Source organism: Pan troglodytes, chromosome 5 (genome assembly GCF_028858775.2).
Source record: "Pan troglodytes isolate AG18354 chromosome 5, NHGRI_mPanTro3-v2.0_pri, whole genome shotgun sequence".
NCBI lineage: Eukaryota > Metazoa > Chordata > Mammalia > Primates > Hominidae > Pan > Pan troglodytes.
Genome location: NC_072403.2, coordinates 87,889,004 through 87,908,996, shown reverse-complemented (window position 1 = coordinate 87,908,996; position 19,993 = coordinate 87,889,004). Strand labels below are relative to the sequence as shown.

Here is a 19,993-nt window from a genome sequence, read left to right as displayed (position 1 = left end):
AAGAAAAAAAGGCAGCTGCTGGAAATTCTGTATATCAAGAATAAATACTTAGCTTTGTCTCTAGGAGAGAATCTCAAGAATCTATCCTTGGAAAATAGAGAAGGCATCCTATCATTTCAATGTTTTCCCAGCCAGGATAGTCAACTATAGCAAAACTGCATTACTGGATTTCTTACCCTTTCACCCTTCCCTGACCACCTTCGTAGTAGACATAGATTAGAGGTAGTGGTCCGCAACACTGAAGGGTAAGAAGGTCCTCCCACCTCACGTCCAGTGTCCCCCCAGCCTCCAGAAACACCAGCCCTACCCATTCCTGCCTCCCCTAACCCTTATCAAAGAATCACCCTCAAAATGTAAAAACCATAATTGTCATAAAGTAGATACTGAGCATATGTCAAAGTCCTATTTAATTTTGAAATAAGGGAATTGGTAGGATGACAAAGCTGGTTTAAAGAGAATATGAAAAATTGGAATTTTAGGTAGCCAGAGGACAAGAGAGACTGATGAAATGAGATTGGTAAATGTAAAACAGAAACTACAATCATTGCATCATCAATTTTCTCTACACTAATTTCTAATTTTATAGAGTTGTAAAACGTCTGGACCATAATCCATAGTAAATAGTGAGTCAAACAAAGTTATTGCTTTCCATGCATCAGCAAACTTTTTCTTTAAAAGCCAAACAGTAAATATTTTAGGCATTGAAAGCCAAAAGGCAAAAATTATGTAGGTACTTACATAACTAATTAAAAGTTAACCATTTAAAAATTTAAAAAGCATTCTTAGCTTGCCTGTTGTACAAAAGCAGGCAGCTGGTCAGATTGACCCACAGGTGGTCTCTGTTTACTGGATGGGATTGTTATATTCTAATATAACATTGAAGGTCACACAGTCAACTTTTCTCCTTATTTCCAAATATTGGATCATTTTTCTTAAACCATCAACAATTACTCAAGCCTATTCCTCTCCCTGGCCTTTATCTTTGCTGTTACAGAAAAGTTAGATAAGTAAATGATAATGTAATCATGATTTGGCTACCTGTTCACTCATACATGCACTGAACATTTATGGATTATCTGCCATGAGTCAGACACTATGATAGCCACAAGGACCAAAAGATGAATCGACCCCATCTCTGCCCCCAAGGAGCTAAATAACTAATGAGAAAACTGGAAGCATATACAAAAAGACATAATAGAGTCTGTTAAATACTGGAATCAGGATGTCAGCAGAAAGAAATCTTATGAAGTAATGAGGAGAGAGCAATTAATTCTACAGAGGTGAAGGGATATCATAGCAGGCTTCATATACAGACAGTGATATTGAGCTGGGTCTTGGTATATGATGGTGGTGGGCCCAGGAAGAGAAAGGGGGTGAGGGACTATTCCAGAAGATGCAAGAGGAAAATGCAGACATTTCTGGGAGTGCCAGGTTTCTTCAGTTACTCCACAGCGATGACAGCTTTATTTACAGAACAGGGAGTGAAGGGAGCGAAGGGAGCTCAGATTGGAAGGAAGGGAAAGCCAGGCTGAGCCGGTTCACTTAAAGCCAGGCTGTCTAAAAATGCCCGTCCAATCTATTTGCTTCCACTTTTGGTGTCTTGTTTTTCTTTTTCTTTTGTTTCCTATGACTTATGGTCTTTTAAAATTAAACTTTAATAAAATTTTGGAAAGCTCAAAACGTTTTCCAACTAAGTGCTAGACAGTCCTTAAAGTGTTCTCAAGTAAAATAAAAATAAAACAGTTTATCATTCATACAATACTGCAAGTTTGGAAAAACTTAGGAAAAATATAAAATAGGTACAAAGGGTGGTGCATATATTAATTTGTTTTTAATTTTAAATGCAATAAATAAGGCAGAAATTAATAAAATCCATTAAATATTTTTAAAAGACTCCAAAAATATTTGAGAGAAAACCAGTTCTAAGGAAATGGACAAGATAGATTGACTCTAGCCTATGAAGTAGGTGTCTGGAGGCCAAGGGAAAGCCAGGGCTGAAAGTATACATTTGGGAAACTTCAACTGAAGCCAGAGAACAGATTTTTTAAAATGGCCAGGGGCAATGTGTAGGATGGGAGGAAGAGCTGTGAATGGAACTCTGAATAACCCCAACAGTTAATGGGGAAATAGAAAAATTACAGTAAAGGGAGCCAAGAAATAGCAGTCAGTGAGGTGAGAGACAATGTTGCAGAAAGTCACAAAACAGAAGAGCAGAAGAGGGAGAGGCCCATAATTTTAGCAGCTGTGAGTGAAAAGAGTAGAGGGCACTTAAGTGGACAGTTCAAAGGTCATCAGAATGCTTTACAAAAGCAAATGGAGTAGCAAGGGCAGAGAGGCCAGACTTCAGTGAGGCTAGAATGAAATGGAAACGGACAACGTCAGCACAGGCTGTCTACCTCTTGTCTTACAACTTAGAGCAAGGCGCCCTCCAGTGTTAGGCTCCTACCTTTCCACAGAGACAGGGAGAAAGTTGCTAAGTTCCTTGAGGTTTACATTTTAAAGGGATGGCGCCCAGGACCTGGAGCATAACATTCCAGAGTTGTAAAGGTGGCAAGAGGGTTTTTAAAAGATTTACATCTCAAAGGAACATAGAATTTGCAATTACAAGTTCTTTTAACTAACTGCTGTAAGAAAAAGGAGGTTGTCAAATGTCCAACAATGATAGACTGGATTAAGAAAATGTGGCACATATACACCATGGAATACTATGCAGCCATAAAAAAGGATGAGTTCAAGTCCTTTGTAGGGACATGGATGAAGCTGGAAACTATCATTCTCAGCAAACTATCGCAAGGACAAAAAACCAAACACCACATATTCTCGCTAATAGGTGGGAATTGAACAGTGAGAACACATGGACACAGGAAGGGGAACATCACACACCGGGGCCTGTTGTGGGGTGGGGGGTAGCGGGCAGGGATAGCATTAGGAGATATACCTAATGTTAAATGAAGAGTTAATGGGTGCAGCACACCAACATGGCACATGTATACATATGTAACAAACCTGCACATTGTGCACATGTACCCTAAAACTTAAAGTATAATTTAAAAAAAAAGAAAAGAAAAAGGAAGTTGAGAGCCTTGTGGAAGAAGTTTGTCTTAAGTTTAGTGAAGGCTGGGAGCGGTGGCTCACGCCTGTAATCCCAGCACTTTGGGAGGCTAAGGCAGGTGGATTGCTTGAGCCCAGGAGTTCAAGACCAGCCTGGGCAACATGATGAAACCCCTGTCTCTACATACACAAAGCAAAAGTTAGCTGGGTGTGATGGCACACGCCTGTAGTCCCAGTTACTCTCATCACTGCACTCCAGTCTAGGTGACAGAGTGAGATCCTGTCTTGGGGAAAAAAAAGTTTAGTGAAGCTGAGGGGAATATTAAGGCTGTCTTGGTCAGTATAGTATTGTTTTGTTTTGTTTTGTTTTGTTTTGTTTTGTTTTGTTTTGTTTTGAGATGGAGACTGGCTTGTCATCCAGGCTGGAGTGCAATGGCGCGATCCCAGCTCACTGCAATCTCCGCCTCCCAGGTTCCAGTGATTCTCCTGTCTCAGCCTCCTGAGCAGTTGGGGTCACAGGGGTGCACCACCATGCCCGGCTAATTTTTGTATTTTTAGTGGAGACGGGGTTTCACCATGTTGGCCAGGCTGGTCTCAAACTCATGGCCTCAAGTGATCCACCTGCCTTGGCCTCCAAAAGTGCTGGGATTACAGGCATGAGCCACCACATCTGGCCCAGAATAGTATTTCCTGTCTGTGCCCCAATTTTATTGTGTTTACAGGCAATGCCCAGATAATTTATTTAGTATCATTTGCAAAATTTAAAACAAATTCCAATTAAGTCTTTCTCTTTTCTTTTGCTTAATGTCAGGGTAGAAAGCAGTTTGTGGTCACAATACTGGGAGAGAGATAACATTATTCCACAACCACTTTTGAACTAAGGAGAAGAGAGAATTTGAAAACTCTCATGGGATTTTTAGTTAATATCATTCCACATTCAGATCAGCATGTGAACTCCTGGATGCATCCTCTAAATGAGGATTAGCAATCCATTAGGCCAAATAACATCTGCAGAGGTGCAGGCATGTAGGAGAAGCAATGTGCTGTTATTACTGCATTAGGTGTGCCATTCCCCTTTTGAAAAACCCCTGGATAAATGAATCTGTGATATAAAAAGTACAAGCCAGTGTTAGAACTTTCTGTGATTTATCAACTGAAAAACCGAGTAAGTCACAGCTTGCTCAGTATTCTGCCAGCATCTCCAGCAACTAGAGTCGTCTTTCATTTAGGCTGCTGTGAAAATTCTTCAGAAGCATGTAGGGCTTTTATGCCAGTTAGTTGTGCAGGCTGAAGATTTCAAAAATGCAAAACCACATATAACTTATTCTCTCCTTGAATTCCTAAGAAGCCTCCTCAAAAATGGACAGCCCTCAAGGCCGGTAAATGGTAAACATTGAAATTAATTACAGTCTGACATCCAGGATGCATTTACGAAAATGTGGCTCAACGAGCTTGTTTTCCCTGGAAAAGGCATAATTTGTAAGACCTTCGACATCTCTGAAAAAGTGGTATATGTCACTCATCACAATAATGACAATAATAGTTACTATTAACTAATGTCAATAATAGTTACTATTGACACAAATTTTAATCTTAATAAATATGCAAAGTAGATATTATTTCCCCCCACTGTACAGCTGCAGAAATTGTGTTTCAGAGAAGAATAAGTAATTTGTCTTTTGCTGGTCAAACTATTACCAAACACTGCAGATGGAATTCAAAGCCAGATTTGTGTGCCATCTTCAACTCTACCCTATAACTTCTTTACAAAAAGGAATCTTATAAGCCCTTCTAACTGGGTTATAGAGGCTGTTTATTTAGAAAAAGTGAAAACACACTTCAGTTTTATTAATCCTAAATGAATTCTGTTAGTTTCTACACTTCACCAAATGAAATTTCTTATCATATTTTGTCATAGTCTTAGAATGCAAAAAAAAAAAAAAAAAAGTGTTTACTCTCAGAAACAAAAGTCCTGAGTGCCCAAGAGTCCCCTTTATATGCACTGCTAGGAGTGTCCCTTCCAGCTGGAGCAGTCATAGGAATTCTCCTTCCAGGTGATTCTCCTCAGCCTCTCCCCTCTTCATTTGCCCCATCATCTCCTACATCCCTGGCCCTGTCTCCTGGGGTCATGCTGCTGGCCCTTTGCCTCCTGGGACGCGCAGCACTGCAGATTTTCTGTTTGACATTTGCCTTCACTAGAGGCCCCAACACTGGTTGGACTGCCAGACACATTTCACCTCTCTCCAGGGTTTCAATCTGTGCCCTCATTCCACACCCCAACCACTGCATGGAGCTTCCTTAAAAGGCTCCTGGAGCTCTTTGGCCAACCTGTTAACACAAAGCCCTCCACACAAGTCCGGGCCTTAGCCCAGCTGCAGGGCCTCCTCCCAGCTCCCCCAGTGTCAGAATTCTCCCTCCACCCGCTGATCCTGGGACAATTGGCCACCACCCTAGTGCCAATCCATCCAGAACACCTCTGTTTGGCAGATAATAATAATGGCTGAAAGCTGAGACAATTCTTCAACCTCACATCCAGGGCAAGATATGTGTGGGTATTCACACATCCACTCACACAAAAAAGGATTATTGAGAGTCAGCTGTGGTGGTGCTTCTTGAGAGTGGTGGAGAACTGAAACGAAACCTAAAGTCTATCACATTACTTGCCACTTTAAACCAGAAAGAACTCTTGTTAACTTAATTCCACAAATGTGTATTAAGCTCCAAACATGTGCATGGTGCTGTGCTATGTGCTATTTATCGTTGAATATTCTCACTCTAATCTACCTTTCAGCAATAAGCCATAAGCCAAACATTTTATAACAATAAAATAAGCGATCAACAAAAACTTAAACATATATATTTTAAGATTTCTTTGAATCACTGAACTGCATCAGCATTTCTGGAGGTATCATGAGCCACCTCCGTTGGCTTTATGCCATGGAACACGCAGAATGGGAGACGTATGTTTGAGTTGGAGGGACATTAGTGATCACTTGATTTAAACACTCCATTTTATGGAAGAGAAAAGTGAGAGCCAGAGATGCTAACCTATGTTCCCAAGACCACAGACAATTTCTAGAAGCCAGGCCTTCCCCGCTAGGGCACTCTCCTGAGGCTTCTTCACTGGTAGAACAGATGAGCAGGTCCACTCTCTCTGAAGGTACAAATCATCTCACAACCTTCTCAGGACTTGGTGGAAGCTGTGAGGTCCCTGTGTAACATCTCTGATGAACCCTCAGTACAGGGACGTATTTATTCAAATTACTAAACTCGAAGCCCCAAGCACTATGTAAAAGTGATGTTCACACATTGAGAAGAGAACTGTCAGACTACCAGGGCCTCATTAAGACTTCCTGGGCTCTAGGCCCTTTGCCTTCATGACTATTAGTGAAGAATATTAAAATTATACCTTAACTTCGTGAGCACAAAAATGAATATAATCCAGTACGGGTTGCATTAATTTTTTCTTCTGATTTTAAAGAAAACATTTTTGTGGGCTCCTAAAAGCATGGCGGGCCCTCAGGCTGTGCCTCCTGCAGATTGCTATTGATTGTGATGCGTAAGTTTGCCTTTCTCTGATGCCCCAGGCAAAGGAATGACCCCTTCACCTCCTCGCCACCAACAAAACCATGACCACAAAGCCTTGGTGGTAAGTGGGGAAGGGGAGGGCGAGGAGGCCCCACAGCTGCCTGCAGCAGCCAGCAGGAGCGAGCGAACGTGCGGCGGGGTCGACCCCCCAGCGCCGACGCAACCAAAAATCTGTCACTTTGTTCAGGCGTGAAGCTTTGTCACGCTGGGCGCCAGGGCGTGGCAGCGCGGGAAGCGTTTGGATTCCAGAGTCTTAGCTCTGCCTTTTTGAAATGGGAAAAGATGATCCAGGAGTTTTCACCACATTACCCACGCCAGGCAGGCCCGATCGGCCGCTGTAATCACGGAGTAATAATGGCTCTATCAGCAGTCCCCTGGAGCTGCTCCTGCTACCGCGTGAATCCCTTGCAGACCTCGCTTCCCTCCACCAAAGCGCAAGGCACAGTGGTTTTTAAAGTCAGAAATCAGCTGGGGTGCTTAAAATGTCATTCCCGAAGTCTACTCTTGCTTCTTTTGCTATCGAGCGCCATCTAGCGAGAACTAGGTTTCATCGCATTGGAAAAAACGTCCACGAAAGAGAGACCCAAGGGGACCTCAGCCCAGCCAGCCCAGGTGAAGCCTGAATTTTATAGGCAAGCTGAGCTGAAACCTTGCCCTTGGACAGGATCCAATCAAAGGAGATGTATCGCTTTCTGTCCAACACGTGAGTAAAATGGGACAGCGCAAAAGCAGGAGATGATGAAATGATAAATGTTAGGGAGATAAGGCACTCAGCACACAGCCAGTAGGACATGCGGCAAGAGCAGGACAAGGTTGAGGGGCGGGACGGGAAGGGGGGTGTCGCGGAGGGCACGATCTTGAGTTGGAGAAAAAGGAGTGAGACCTTCTGAGGTCTGGCAGAGAGGGAAAGCCTATTTTCAGGCCTGACAAACATGAGTGCACTTGGGACCAGAAACAAGAGGCTTGAAAAAGAGGCAGTCTTGGACCAACAGGGACCTATGATCTCCATGAATTTATAAACTTTTTGATGAAAAGGACCATGATCTTTTTAACTTTGACTGTAAAATGACTCAAGGTGTTCCCTGCAGGCAGGGGACATCATTTAAATGCTTTTTGATCACACGGTGGAGAGCTGGGAAACAAACTTCCTCAGTCACCAATTGGGATTGCTTTTCAGTACCTTTGAAATGCACACAGAAGACATTATGTAAGCAAATCCAGGGGAGAAACTGATACATCCGATGCCCTTACACTGGAAATCTCAGAATGATACAAATATTTCCAAGCCCTACATGGCAGCTCACATATTTCAAGACATGTTCATTGCTGTCACATTTAAACAACAGGAAAAAACATGGGAGCCACTGTAGTGTCAGACTGTACTTTCTACAAGAAACATTCTGCCTCATGAAAGGGTGCAGCAGACAATGGATTTGAGCTTTTGTTTAGTTAGGGGAGCCTTTATTCAAAGGAAAGCATTCATGGAAGTCTGATATGTCTGCCAGTGAGGATGGCAATGCAGATGTGGTGGGGTGGGGGGGCTCTCACTCTTTTTCCCTCATCCCTTATGAGCCCCTTGGAGTCCTGTGGTGTCTCCTGGAAACCCCATATTTGAAAACCTCTAGAATTATTTAAAAAGCCAAACATTGTAAACAGATATGAATGTTAATCTTGGATCATACTTACTAGCTAAAATGGGCTTCCGTTTTCTCACCAATGAAGATGATGTCGGCAATATCCATATGGATTTGAGAGGTGCTGTGAATATTATTGAAGACACATGTTGAAAGTGCCTGGCACTGTGCCAAACACATAATGGCCTTTGATAAGTGTGAGCTCCCTGTTTATGTAAATAACTGCCCTTTCCACTGAAGCTGGAGGTTCAGGGTCATGATCCCCAGGGACACTCCAGGGACAGGGCCTGAAATGCAACCACATGTCTCTTCTGAATACAGCCAGAATCTACTGGGATGCTAGTAAACTAGGCCCGGACCTCTGGCCAGGCTGGACCTGGATCTTCCCACCAACTGCTAACGAGCAGCCACTGACACTGTTCAGCTTGCCGAGGTCAAGTGCCCTGGACTGTCTCTGTGGAGAGACTGTCAAATATGCTGTGTAGAAGAGCTATCCTCATGGCTTAAGAACAGAAAGCTAAGTCATTTTGCCAGCAAGCTATTATAGTAAGCCCAGTGAATGCCCCAAACCATACTATGTATTTATTAAATATGGTACAGGATCATGGTGAAATCTCTCTATAGTACCAACAGTAAAAATAAATGGTTTGAAGGGAATTCAAACAAATCCAGGCAGTGAAGGCAATTATAGACCAATTTGTCTACACACCAATCATGAGGATTTCACTTCCTCAGACCCAAACACAATTTGATCATAACTTGAAAATATTCTTCTAGACAATGGCATCTACTTTTTTCTCCTGAATCTACTATTGATCTCAAGTCTCTTTGCCCCCTTCTTTCCAAGCTTTCGACCACATTCAGAACAAAACATTTTCAGTTGTTGCAGCATAGCATATAGATTATTATTGATCAAATCAATAGCAAAGAGTAGGAAGTTCAAACTAATTTGTCTTGTACACGTGCTGTGGGATGTATTAAGAAAGAGACAAGAGACCAGGCGTGGTGGCTCACGCCTGTAATCCCAGTACTTTGGGAGGCCGAGGCAGGCAGATCACCTGAGGTCAGGAGTTCGAGACCAGCCTGGCCAACATGGTGAAACCCTGTTTCTACTAAAAATACAAAAATTAGCTGGGCATGGTGAAGGGCATCTGTAGGCCCAGCTACTCGGGAGGCTGAGGCAGGAGAATCGCTTGAACCTGGGAGGCGGAGGTTACAGTGAGTCGAGATGGTGCCACTGCACTCCAGCCTAGGGAACAAGAGCGAGACTCCATCTCAAAAAAAAAGGAAGAAACAAATATTGGTATGGCCTACCCATGAATAAGTTCATTATTCTAAGGAAAAATGTCTTTGGGATATGGCAGATAAAGAAAATGATAACAACATAGGGAAAATTTTGCTTACAAAAGTTCTACTAGTTAAACTTTCATTCATCTATCATAGAGCCAATCTTTTCTATCCCTTCCATGGCTCTGTCTTCCCAGAATCAGCCCACATCCAGTTTTCAGTCTTTGCCTAAAGCTTAAAGTTTTGGGTGTTCCTTGAAAAATTACATGAAAGTAAAGAGGGTCATCAAAATACCTAGGGAAAATATTTTTAAGGTAATAAGAGTGGAAGCAGTGTGAGTTGCTCTACAAATTACTGTTATAAATTCTCTCATTTTGACTCTAATTCTAATTGCCTTCACCTGCCATATTAGCAAAGCGGGCCAATATATTAGTAAAGTGGTCCAATAGCTCCCCCTTGGGGCTCTGCCCTTCCCTGGAACTTCTCACACATTCCACGAAGGGATGGCCGTGAGACCAGTCAGAGGACTGTATAGCATTATCTGTACGCATTTTCCCCTAAATTTCTTGGAAGAATGGCTTTACTGTTGCCTGTTCCCTAGCTCATTGCACATAATAGTTATTTGGCTAAAGAATAATCTGAAAAGTAAATGGCTGATATGGTTGAACAGGAGACATTCTGGGGCAGAAACAACAGTGGTCTGATGACAAGAGGCCTGTTCTGGTTCTGCCATCAGCCCTTGGGGACTCCGGTCAGTTGCTTCTCTACTGAGAGTTCAATGTGCTCAGCTCTATAAGGATAAGGAAGGGCAAACAGGGGCCACTGGCCTTCCAGAGCTAAATATCTGAGATTCTCTTGATTTCTAATCCACTTCCCAAAGAATTGGAGACAACCCTATAGAATTAGGAATGGAGTAAAATAGAACAATTAATAACAAGAAAGAAGTGAGTCTAAATGTTAATAGGGAAGAAATAATTAATCCAAAAGAATGACTCTCTAAATTAGGGCCTTAGCAAGATACCAAGAGAAATTTATATTTAAAATCAGGAAATCATCCTGAGTTCTCAAAACTGTTCACATAAATGATGACTTTACTGCTTTATAAATGCTTACTTAAAAAAAAAAAACTAAGTAACAAAACATTCCTAATTCTCTAATGCAGTGGTTTTCAAAATGTGCTCCCCAGACCAGATGCATCAGCATCACCGGGAACTGTTTTAGAGCCAGAACTCAGTCCCCATTCCACGCTGCCTGCACAGGAACTCTGAGTGTGGGGCTCAGGAATCTGTTTTAACAAGGCCTCCAGACGATTCTGATGCACACTAAAGGTTGTAAATAATTACATTTGGAGCTAAACTAATATCACCTGTGTCTGTAAATTCATTTTTCAAAGATACAGAATGTGGTTCTCTTTTCCCTCCAGTCTGATATCACAACTGTGCAACCCACTCCAAAATGAGGTAATAGCAAATGTATTTATTTGGTGTCTTGCCTTTGACTGCTGCCAGTTCCATTGCTTAGATATTCATAAATGCATTAAAATCTGCCCCATTTCTTACAGCTGATCAAGCAGATCCCTGCAAGTTCCTGGCCTGCGGCGAATTTGCCCAGTGTGTAAAGAACGAATGGACTGAGGAAGCGGAGTGTCGCTGCAAACCAGGATATGACAGCCAGGGGGGCCTGGACGGTCTGGAACCAGGCCTCTGTGTTCCTGGCACAAAGGAATGCGAGGTCCTCCAGGGAAAGGGAGCTCCATGCAGGTGGGTCAAGCATGCTAACGTCACAGACCCAAGAACTCATTACTTACACTTCTGAGAAACCCATCATTAGAGTAAATTCATATGGTCCTTTCAACCCATGGTTTTTAAACTTTAGTGAGCGTAGAAATCACCCAGAAAAGGGCCTGTTAAAACAACATGGCTGCACCCTACTATGCCCTGTTTCTGATTCAGTAGGTCTGGATGGGGCTCAGGTAGGGCTGATGCTGCTGGTCCTAGGACTCCACTTTGAGAACCCTGCTCTAGGCTTCCCGGCAAGGGTTCCTTAAGACCAATAGGGAAGGAAGAAAGAACTTATATCAGTTTTAAAAGACTGAATACTTGGTCTACTACCTTAATTGGGGATGTATTTGTGCATAAAATTTGATTTTTCCTGTTAGCAAACATAATAGCTTTCATCATAAGAAAGCTGGGAAATATAGAAAATTATGAGAAAAAAAGATAAAAATCCTGTTAATTCAACACATTATCTTTTGGTGTTCATGTTTATATAAAAATGAAAATCAGTTAATTCCACACATTAACAGTTATCTTTTGGTGTTCATGTTTATATACAATTGATTTATATGGAATTTTCTAAAGCACAATAGAAACAGACTTTCTCGTTTTATAGTCCTCTTTTTTTAACTTAGAATGTTTCCCCATGTCATGAAATATTTTTGTAGCATCATTTTTAGTGATTACATAACAGTCCATTCTCTAGATGTGTTATGATGTGTTTAATCATTCCTTCATTTCCAGACAGAAAGGTTAAGAGAAGCTTTTGAGAAGGAGGAAAAGGAGGCAAGATACAAAGGCCTCTGTATTCAGGAACCAGACTTTAGAGTGTTATGAAGGTGGCCTTATGAGCAGAAAGGGACCAGGAAAGTTTCTATATAATGCAACCTATATTACAGACAAAGGATGAACATCCACATGTATTAATAAAGACAAACGTCCTAATTTTTTTTTTCAAACACAAACTCATACATTCATTAATGAGGTAACTAATTTTCCACAAGGGTGCCAAGACAATTGAGTGGAGAAAAAATAGTCTTTTTCAACAAATGGTCCTGTGTGTGACAACCAGATATCCACGTGAAAAGAATGAATTTGGACCCCTAACACCACATACAAAAATTAACTCAAAATAGATCAAAGGCCTAAATGTCCAGCTAGGATTATAAAACCCTTTTTTTAAATTTAATTTAATTTTATTTTATTTCCCATTTTTCTTTTTTTTAATTTTATTATTATTATACTTTAAGTTTTAGGGTACATGTGCACAACATGCAGGTTTGTTACATATGTATACATGTGCCATGCTGGTGTGCTGCACCCATTAACTCGTCATTTAGCATTAGGTATATCTCCTAATGCTATCCCTCCCCCCTCCCCCCACCCCACAACAGTCCCCTGTGTGTGATGTTCCCCTTCCTGTGTCCATGTGTTCTCATTGTTCAATTCCCACCTATGAGAACATGCAGTGTTTGGTTTTTTGTCCTTGTGATAGTTTGCTGAGAATGACAAACATCCTAATATTAAAATGAGCAAAAAATACAGAGGTGCGATTCATAGAAGAAACCCACATGACCAGCAAAATACAGAAGATACTGGATCTCACTATCATCAGGGAAATCCAAAAACAATAAGGAGATATCATTTGAATTTGGCAAAAGGAGATTGATGATACTCAGTGTGGGAATATGGAGGAAAGCTAGTTCCATCAAGCATTGCTGGTGGATGTACAAATTGGAAAAGCCTTTTTTCAAAAGAAATTTGTCATTATCTATAAAATTTTAAATTTGACTCAGGTACTCTACTTTTAGACAATTATTTCTACAAAAATAGTTGCACCTGTGCACCAAGATATGCTTACAAAAATGTTCACAGCATTACTGCTTTGAGTCATGAAACAATTGTATAGCCCATCAATAGGGAAATGGTTAGAGTACAGTACATTACTGTGAAACATGGCAGCTAAAGGCAATAATATATATAACTCTACTGGAGCTGCCATAGACGGAAAAATAACATATCATTAAATGAGAAAGCAAATTGCAGCATAAAAGATCCCGTACATGTAATAAATTAGTAACAATACTCTGAGTATATTAGGTTCAACCATATGGCACTGCCATTTTGTCAGTCACAAATCATCAAATATTGGCAGTTTTGTATAGTTCGATCTAACATGTAAGTAAATTCGTAATAAAAATGTGGAATAGATACACAACTATCACTCCAGTTAACAATAGAATGGAGTGAAATTGAGGTCCAGGATTTTTAATAATGAGAATCTGTTCATGTATCACTTGTGTACATTTTTTTTAGGCTAGTCAAGTACAGTAGTAAGAAGAGGGAAAGAAATAGCACAAGCATTTCCATCTGCAATTGACTGTAAACAATCAGTTGAGAGAATTCACTATGTTCAGACCAGCCAACATGTGTAATTTAAAAGAAGGGTTGGGCTGGGAGTCGTAATCCCAGCACTTCAGGAGGCCGAGGTGGGCAGATCACCTGAGGTCAGGAGTTGGAGACCAGCCTGGCCAACATGGTGAAACCCTGTCTCTACAAAAACACAAAAATTAGCCAGGCATGATGGCGCATGCCTGTAATCCCAGCTACTCTGGAGGCTGAGGCAGGAGAATCACTTGAACCCAGGAGGTGGAGGTTGCAGTGAGCCAAGATCACGCCATTGCACTCCAGCCTGGGCGACAGAGCAAGACTCCATCTCAAAAGAAAAAGAAAGAAAGAAAGAAAGAAAGGTTGAGGGGTGGGAAGAAAGGGCCAATGAACAAGGCTGGATTAAAGTGAATAAGAAGAGGGTTGCATGCTGCTTTTGTGAACAGGAATGTATTCCGTTTTCATTTTAATCAGCCCTATTTGCTATTTCAGATGGCTGTACAATTCGTAATTTTAAACATTTCTCTTTCTTTAGTGAGAAAGATCACTTTAATTCTAGGTTGTCGTAAGTGAGATCAGTAAAGCAAGGCATAAGGTGATCTGGAAATAAACACCTCTCAAAAAGGTTGGTGGTGCTCTACTTCCTCCACCTGTGCCTGTCTCTGGGGCATAACATGGACTTGAGGGATTCAAATACATTGGAAAATTGACGCTCCTTAGACTAATGGAATGAAATGAACATTTTTGAGCACCATGTGCCAGGCACCCTGCTAGATGCTGGGCAATAGATGAGAGGAAGTGGGGAAGGAAGAAAGGGAGGGAGGGAGGGAGGGAAAGATGCTTAATTTCTTCAGGAAGAAGGGAGAAATTCCCTTATTACCCCAATTTTGCCCCTTTCAACTTCCTGAATATTCCTTTTTAAATGTTAAGTATTAACCCCTGATACCCTCAGCATGAGGACAAACCCGTTGCCCCTATGAGCTACTTCAGACAGACTCTCAGTGAAGAAACGGGACCACAGCAGTGCTCTGAGGGTCCCTTGTGCATCTCCGTGACCTGCTTCTCCTCCCATCAGTTATTTCTGTTCATCCCAAGATGCTATCATTTATGTGATGAAATTTATTTATATAAGGATTAGCTGACAAATTAAAACCCAATCAACCATAGATTAGACCCTGGTTACAATTAGAGGTTTTAAAGTTAGACCCAAATTTAAGTTAAGAGCTCTGCCCCCTACTAGGTATGACTTTAAGCCAGTTCCCCACCCCCTGCCCTTAAGCTTCAAATTTCTCATCTATCTAATGGGAATAACAGGAATAAATTCATGGTTTTTGGTAAGGAATAAATTAGATGCCCCTCAGTGTAAGCTACTCACTACTAGCATTATTGGAGCTGTTTCTATCAACAAAGGGCAGCCCTGTAAGGAAAAGCTAAGAATCCCTACCTGGCACTTAAACCTAAACTCAGAAGCAAATCCGTGAGAGCACCAAGTGCCGCAACTTTGAAAACAGCGTTCTCTAAAGAACTGTAAATTTAGCTGCGTTTTTGTTATTCTACCTGAAAGTGATGAGATAGGGAAATGATACTGAAGGCAGGTGCCCTCCTGAGAAGACTACCATTGACACACAAAGAGCAGTTTCCATTGCTTCAGTTACTTGTCATTGTTTCTCATTACATTTTCACCTTTATTTTTCCTTCTATTCTTTTCCTCTATCCAATATTTGTAACTATACTCCATATATTTTTACATTTCCCTCAATTTTAGATGTTGTATACATAGATTCCGCCATGCTAGGAACTTACTTCAAACTTCCTTTTTTTGGTGTATTCAGTTAGGCTTTTATTACTCACAATTATCAGTATACATACACAAAAAATGCAAATCTAAATCTAACAGAGTAGATTCTGACTTTTCCTTCTCAGGTCTTAACATTCTCACTTTTGTCCTTTAATTTCATAGGCCTACTATGCTGTGACATTACTTATAATAATGAAAATTGTTTCTAAATATAGGGGACAGTTTCAGTAAATGATGGTACACAGTGACATTTATGAGGATGTTTTAATCATATCAAAGTGCTTGTAACCGCAGCAAAGTCACAGGTTCACTCACATGCTACACCTCAAATGGAGAAAAGGAGGTCTAGTTTTTTTCCCTCTGGATAGTTGTTACCAACTCCCTTTGGAGCTCTTTCTCCACTGAATAGTGGGTAGGTTCGGTTACGGGGGAGGTTTGTAGGAGGAAGGGGTTGGAATTTTATATAGTCCAATTTAATGTAGTTCAAACTTCCACCTGATTAATAATTTGAGCAATCACTTTAGACAACTCAGTTCGCTTGGAACATATAGTGAGGTATGGCTCTCCTGGTCTTGACAGTTCTCCTGGAAGTTTTCTAGTTCCATATTCCCCTCACCTGTGATCTCTTAGTTCTGATCCCAGGCATCTGCCCCTTCCCTGGCATTCTCAAAGCCTCCAAATCTCCCAACCAGGACAAATAGGAACCGAAAATGCTGCCTTAGGTGGTGGGATGGGGAACAAGGAACTTGTTACTCAACTTCCTTTAAACAAATAAATAAATACAGGCCTGGCACAGTGGCTCACGCCTGTAATCCCAGCACTTTGGGAAGCCGAGGTGGGTGATCACCTGAGGTCAGGAGTTCGAGACCATCCTGGCCAACATGGTGAAACCCTGTCTCTACTAAAAATACAAAAATTAACTGGGCGTGGTGGCGTGTGCCTGTAATCTCAGCTACTCCGGAGGCTGAGGCAGGAGAATCGCTTGAACCTGGGAGATGGAGGTTGCAGTGAGCCAAGATCATGCCACTGCACTCCAGCCTGGGTGACAGAGCGAGACTGTCTCAAAACAAACAAACAAACAAACAAATAAAAAACACAGATAGGGTCTCACTATGTTGCCCAGGCTGGTCTCGAACTCCTTGGCTCAAGCAATCCTCCCACCCCAGCCTACCAAAGTGCTGGTATTATAGGTATGAGCCACCGCACCTGGCCTCAACCTCCTTAAACTATATTTTTCCTCCTCTCTCCTCTGCCTTCTTCCCATGAGCACTAGGACTGAAATTTTCTGTCCTTCTCCATTTCCCTGAAATTGTAATAAATTGATGTTGAGAGAAAGAAAAAAGTTGAATAAGGGAATATATATATATAGGAAGATAGCTCCTAAATATTATACCCATTTTATAATGCAAAGAGGAAAAACACAAAATGCAAAATGCATATACACTATCAACAGAAATTATGTATATAGAAAAGTCTAAAAATATTTATTTTATTTTAAAAAATTTAACTGACACAATTGTACATATTTATGGGGTACAATGTGATATTTCAATACATGTATACATTGTGCAATGATCAAATCAGGGTAATTAGCATTCCCATCATCTCAAACATTTATCTTTTCTTTGTAGTAAAAACATTCAAAATCCTCTCTTCTAGCTATTTTGAAATATACAACTAGTCATCCTACTGTGCAATAGGACACCAGAATTTATCCCACCTACCTAATTGTAACTTTGTACCCACTGACCAATCTCTCTCCATGATACCCTCCTCCCTCCCCTCCCCAGTCTCTGGTAACTACTGTTCTATTTTGTATTTCTATAAGATCAGCTTTTTAAATTCCACGTGAGTGAGAGCTTGCAGTATTTGTCTGTGTCTGGCTTATTTCACTTAATATAATGTCTTCCAGGTTCATCCATGTTGTGGCAAATAACAGGATTTCATCCTTTTTATGACTTAATAGTATTCTATTATATATATTATATATAATTATATTATATATAATATATAATTATATTATTATATATTATATATAATATATTATATATAATTATATTATATATTATATATAATAATATATTATATATAATATATAATTATATAATATATAATTATATTATATATTCTGTATAATTATATATTATATATAATATATAATTATATAATATATAATATATAATTATATTATATATTCTATATAATTATATATTATATAATATATAATATATAATTATATTATATATAATATATAATTATATAATATTATATATTATATAATTATATTATATATTATATAATTATATTATATTATATATTATATAATTATATTATATATAATATATAATTATATTATATATTATATAATATGATATATAATTATATTATATATTATATATGATATATAATTATATTATATATTATATAATATGATATATAATTATATTATATATTATATAATGATATATGATATATAATTATATTATATATTATATATATTATATAATATATAATATAATTATATATTATATATAATTATATCTTATATTATATATAATTATATCTTATATTATAATTATATTTTATATTATATAATTATATGATATTATATATAATTATATTTTATATTATATATAATTATATGATATTATATGATATATATAATTTATTATATATAATATTATTATATATAATTATATTATATATTATATATTATATATTATATAATTATATGATTTATATTATATATTATATATTATATATTATATAATTATATGATATATATTATATATATTATATATAATATATATTATATATAATTATATTATATGTTATATATAATTATATTAATTATATGTTATATATAATTATATTAATTATATGTTATATATAATTATATTAATTATATGTTATATATAATTATATTAATTATACTAATTATATATATTATATAATTATATTAATTATATAATATATATAATTATATATAATTTTTAATATATGTAATACATATATATCACACTTTATCCATTCATCCACTGATGAACAACAGGTTGACTCCAAATCTTGAGTATTATGAATAGTGCTGCAATATACATGGGAGTGCAGATATCTCTTTGATATACTGATTTCATTTTCTTTGGATAGATATCCAGTAGTGGGATTGCTCGATCATATGGTAGTCCTATTTTTAATTTCTTTAGGAATCTACAGATGGTTTTCCATAATGACTACTAATTTATATTCCCACCATCAGGGCATAAGGGTTCCCTTTTCTCCACATCCTCGATAACATTTGTTATCTTTTGGCTTTTTGATAATAGCCATTCTAACTGGAATAAGGTGACAGTTTATTGTGGTTTAAATTTTATTAACAATATGCCATTACAGAGTTGTTTTTCAGCAACCACAACTCAGAACTTGACTTGAGAAATAAATCTATGTTTTGTAATCCTTCAATCCTTCTGAGACCACTGCCTAAGAAATAGTAAGCCAACTAAAAGGCAAAAGTCAGGGGAAATGCTGAAAGCACACTTCTTCCAACTCAAACGGAAGACACCTGCAAAAATATGCTATCTATTTTCACTTGTCATGATGTTAAAACTAAAACAGTAGAAAGATGTAGTTACTATTAATGTTGATAAGCCCAAGAAACAAGATACTATGTTTTTGCTTTCTTTTGTAGGTTGCGAGATCACTCTGAAAATCAAGCATACAAAACTAGTGTTAAAAAGTTCCAAAATCAACAAAATAACAAGGTAAAATCATACTTTCTAAGTTGGTTGCAATTACTAAACTTGACTTTTGAAGGAAATTAAAAACATTTATGTCCCTCTTATTTTAAATAGAGATAAGCAAGATACTTTTTATTTTTAATTTACTGTTTTAAGGGGGTGATATTTTCTAGTGCAAGGATAGAGTCAGAAGGCTGGGATTAACCAAAATGTGTAGATAAAACAACAGAATAACAAAATCAATCCAAGTATTTTATAATTTTCCAATCTTTTCTTATAAAAATATACAGGTAATTTATCAAATGTATTTTAAGGTTGAAATCTTTACAGTAATAATTTATATTCCTGGCATTGAATAATTTTATATACTTTCAATTTCAAATAATCAGCTAAAGGAAAAATATGTAGAAAATATGAAGAAACATCATTTGTGAACAATGAGTAATTTCAAAAATTCGTAAAAGTTCATCTTCAGATATTTTTCAGTGTCCAAGACATCTCTTAAAATATTCACTTAATCAACTTATTTTACTAAAATAATTTTATTTTACAAAGGAAAATAACTTGTCTATAAGCAATTTATATATAGTTGACATAGTTTTTTAAAATAACTTTGGGGGAAAAAACCTTGGACAATCTTTAGCCTAAAACTACCCATTTTCAAAAATTATAGTCTTTGATAGAAACAATTGGTGATAATCAGCCAATGTCTACTTTATCTAAAGTCTACAGTGCTGG

At 38.3% G+C, this 19,993-nt stretch overlaps 1 protein-coding gene across 1 annotated transcript in view; it reads left to right on the top strand.

The window, feature by feature from the left end:
• Positions 1-19,993, top strand: part of IMPG1 (interphotoreceptor matrix proteoglycan 1) — a 128,988-nt gene that overhangs the window by 107,192 nt on the left and 1,803 nt on the right. Inside the window, exons 15-16 of the mRNA XM_009451658.4 lie at positions 11,122-11,320; positions 19,207-19,279. Of these exons, the coding sequence (XP_009449933.3) occupies positions 11,122-11,320; positions 19,207-19,279 (272 nt within the window). The remainder of the gene's footprint in view (positions 1-11,121; positions 11,321-19,206; positions 19,280-19,993) is intronic.